The sequence below is a fragment of the Salvelinus sp. IW2-2015 genome, unplaced genomic scaffold (genome assembly GCF_002910315.2).
Source record: "Salvelinus sp. IW2-2015 unplaced genomic scaffold, ASM291031v2 Un_scaffold1954, whole genome shotgun sequence".
In the NCBI taxonomy this organism is placed as follows: Eukaryota; Metazoa; Chordata; class Actinopteri; order Salmoniformes; family Salmonidae; genus Salvelinus; species Salvelinus sp. IW2-2015.
The window spans coordinates 31990-35462 of NW_019943309.1; the positions used below are offsets into that span (position 1 = coordinate 31990).

General features: G+C 47.0%; 1 protein-coding gene across 1 annotated transcript in view; it reads right to left on the reverse strand.

Annotated features, from left to right (window-relative positions):
- The window catches only part of LOC112072545 (choline/ethanolamine transporter flvcr2b), a 62987-nt gene that overhangs the window by 19264 nt on the left and 40250 nt on the right, over nt 1-3473 (reverse strand). The window contains 1 exon segment of the mRNA XM_070439837.1: nt 231-341. Coding sequence (XP_070295938.1) covers nt 231-341 — 111 coding nt within the window.

The window sequence follows — 3473 nt, forward strand, 5'->3', positions numbered from 1 at the left end:
CTGTCTCTCTCTTCTCTGTCCTGTCTGTCTGTCCTGTCTGTCTGTCTGTCTGTCTGTCTGCTCTTGTCTCTGTGTTTTGTCTATTCTCGGTTTATGGCCAGATTGGTATTCCAATTGCTATGTTTTTTTAAAAAATATTGATTCTTTCCCAGCTCTTCATATAGTAATATGTTTGCTTTCCATTCATTTGGAGAGACAGAGAGACAGACAGACAGACAGAGAGGTCTTACCCCAGGGCTCCAGCGGTGAGGAAGACTACCCAGAGATGACCCAGACTGAGGGTGAAGGCGTAGACCAACATCCCTACGAAGGACATGAGGTAGACAGCCAGGGTAGTCTGTCTGGAAGACACAATCAATGAAAAAAAAWATATATAAATAAAATCGGTCAATTGATAATTATTTTATTTATTTAATTAACAAAAAGTTATGCAACACCCAATGCCCCTGTGTGAAAAGTAATTACCCCGTTACACTCTAACTGGTTGTGCCACCTTTAACTGCTATGACTATCCTACCACTTCCTGTAGTTGTTAATCAGTCTCTCATATCGCTGTGGAGGAATTCTGGCCCACTCTTCCATATGCAGAACTACTTATTAACTCAAGAGACATTTGTGGGTTTTCAAACATGAACTGGTCGTTTCAAGTCCTGCCACAACATCTCAATTGGGATTAGGTCTGGACTTCTCACGTAGAATTGATTKTTTTTTTTTTTATCATTGTCTTGCTGCATGACCCAGCTGTGCTTCAGCTTCAGCTCACAGACGGATGGGCCTGACATTCTTCTGTAGAGTTCTCTGATACAGAGCAGAATTCATGGTTTCCTCTATAAAAGGCAAGTCATCCAGGTCCTGAGGCAGCAAAGCATCCCCAAACCATCACACTACCACCACCACGCTGGACCGTTGGTGTGCGGTTCATACTGTAGAATGCGGTGCTTGGTTTTCACCAGACATAAATGGGACCCATCTCATCCAAAAAGTGGACTCAAGTTTTCCAGGAAGCACCTGGATGATCATCAAGACTCTTGGAAGAATGTTCTACGGACAGACGAGTCAAAAATATAACTTTTTGGACGATACATGTGTTGTGTACGTGTTTAGACAGCGATTGCCAACCAATGAACTGATCGTGAACAACACTTACGGATGTCTCTGTTTGTTGAACTGAGAGGATGGAGTGGTGCAGGAAACAAGGTCAGGTAAACAGACAATGTCGGTGACGGGGCTGATTGGCTCAGGAGACTGTTTGACGGCCAGTTATTGGGACTGATGTCAACCATAGACAATATATTAGTAGACAGGGATTCTAGATCTATTTGATGTCCCAACCAGAGCAGACCTCAGCTAAAATAGCCTCTATGGCATCAACCTACCTCGGGTTCTAGATCAATGTCAACTCATGGTGTGTTCGTTTATTCATACTGGAGTGACAGAGTGTGCTCTCATAGTGCACTCTGGGCGTTTGTAAATTCAGAACGTTGTCCGCTTCGCTCTCTGGAGCGTTCATAGCGCACACTGGACGCTCTGGACGAGGAGTTGGGTTGATCTGAGCGTTCTGACCTCACAACGGCAGTCAAACACCCAAGCTAACTGGCTAACGTTGGCTAGCTTGCTAACTGGCTAACGTTGGCTAGCTTGCTAACTGGCTAACTGGCTAACGTTGGCTAGCTTGCTAACTGGCTAACGTTGGCTAGCTTGCTAACTGGCTAACGTTGGCTAGCTTGCTAACTGGCTAACGTTGGCTTAGCTTGCTAACTGGCTAACGTTGGCTAACTGGCTAACGTTGGCTAGCTTGCTAACTGGCTAACTGGCTAACGTTGGCTAGCTTGCTAGCTACTTCCAGACACAAACGAGACCACTCTGCCCATTTCACTCTCCCTAGCAGAGCTGGTTAGGCTGTTGTCATGGTATCCAGAGCGTTGGTGACTGTAACTGTGCTGCTGGCAACTATTTAATTACGCTTTTTTGCCAACGTTTACTGACACCGGACAGATTCAACAGGTGTTGAGTGTTAGTAAATTCATCAGTTATTCTGTGCTGCAGCGAGAGTGCTCTGACATCGGAGTAGATAACCAGAGTTACGAACACACCCTTAAATTGACATCATGTGCCCATTTAATATCTAAGATAAAGATAGTGTTGAGTTGGCATATTAAAATAGTTTCACAGACCAAATGGTTCTATCACCCAAATCACCCAAATCAAGCCGTAACATAGTGAATTTTTCCCTACGCGGAGCACAAATATWAAAAAAAAAATTGATTTCATGAGTGAGTAAGTATGCCGTTTTGTCCTATATTATAATATTTATATTTTTAATCCCAGCCATCATCGCAGGAGGCCTTTTGCCTTTTTGTACGCCGTCATTGTAAATAAGAATTTGTTCTTAACTGACTTGCCTAGTTAAACAAAAGGTCAGCATCACAGTGCCATTGGAAAAGGGAGATGAGGTCTATGACCGGCTATGGGACGGACATGTACAGTAACAACAACATGTCGCATTGTAAACATTCCTACTGACTTAGCAAGGTGGACAGGACAGGACATCAAAGGGGGGCTTTGGGTTTGAAGGTGGTCCTCACTCTGAACACATGACCTGCGACCCCATGGGGTGAGCCAGGGATCAGAGGTTAAAGGTCAGGCCTTAGGAGAGATATCAGAAGGCTGCACCTGGAAAAATAGAGCTGGGGTCTGTCTTGTCCCGAGCATGCAGCGACAGAGACAAGGCCCTGAGTCTAGCTGAGCAGCAACATCACACAGCAGGACCCTGAGTCTAGCTGAGCAGCAACATCACACAGCAGGACCCTGAGTCTAGCTGAGCAGGTGCACACTCGGACAATTCCAGAGAGTGGTTATATTATTGTGACCCTCGGTGCACAAAATCCAAAGTCGCGACTGCAATGGAGATGCTGGGGAATACTGGTGCAATACGAGTGACCGTATGTGTGTTTCAGGAAGAAGGTGTACATTTGACCATCATCATCGAGATCGTTAGCAATGGCTCAATGATAATCTCTACGATTCCGCCCATTCATTTGACACCGTCGCAGTCCATCTCATGCGCGGCAGGCATGTAATAACTTTTTGAATGCTAGGTGGAGGGCAGGCAGGAGGTCCCATGCGATTTGTGGGAGCGAAGGACAGACCGAGTACAAAACAGAAAGGAGAAACCTTTTCCGGCCTCCGGAAACCCGAGCACTAGCCTAGGAGGTGGGCCGGGTGGGGTGGGGCGGGGACAGCTCGGTCCCGCACAAGTGGCGAGGGGACGCGCAGCGCGTCAACCGGCCCAAAGGCCCGGGGGCTAGTGCACTGGAAAAATGAGCTGGGTGGTTGTCGCCGGCATGCAGGACGAGACAAGGCCTGAGTCTAGCTGAGCAGCACATCACACAGCAGGACCCTGAGTCTAGCTGAGCAGCAACATCACACCACAGGACCCTGAGCTACGCTGAGCGCCAACATCGCACCAGCCA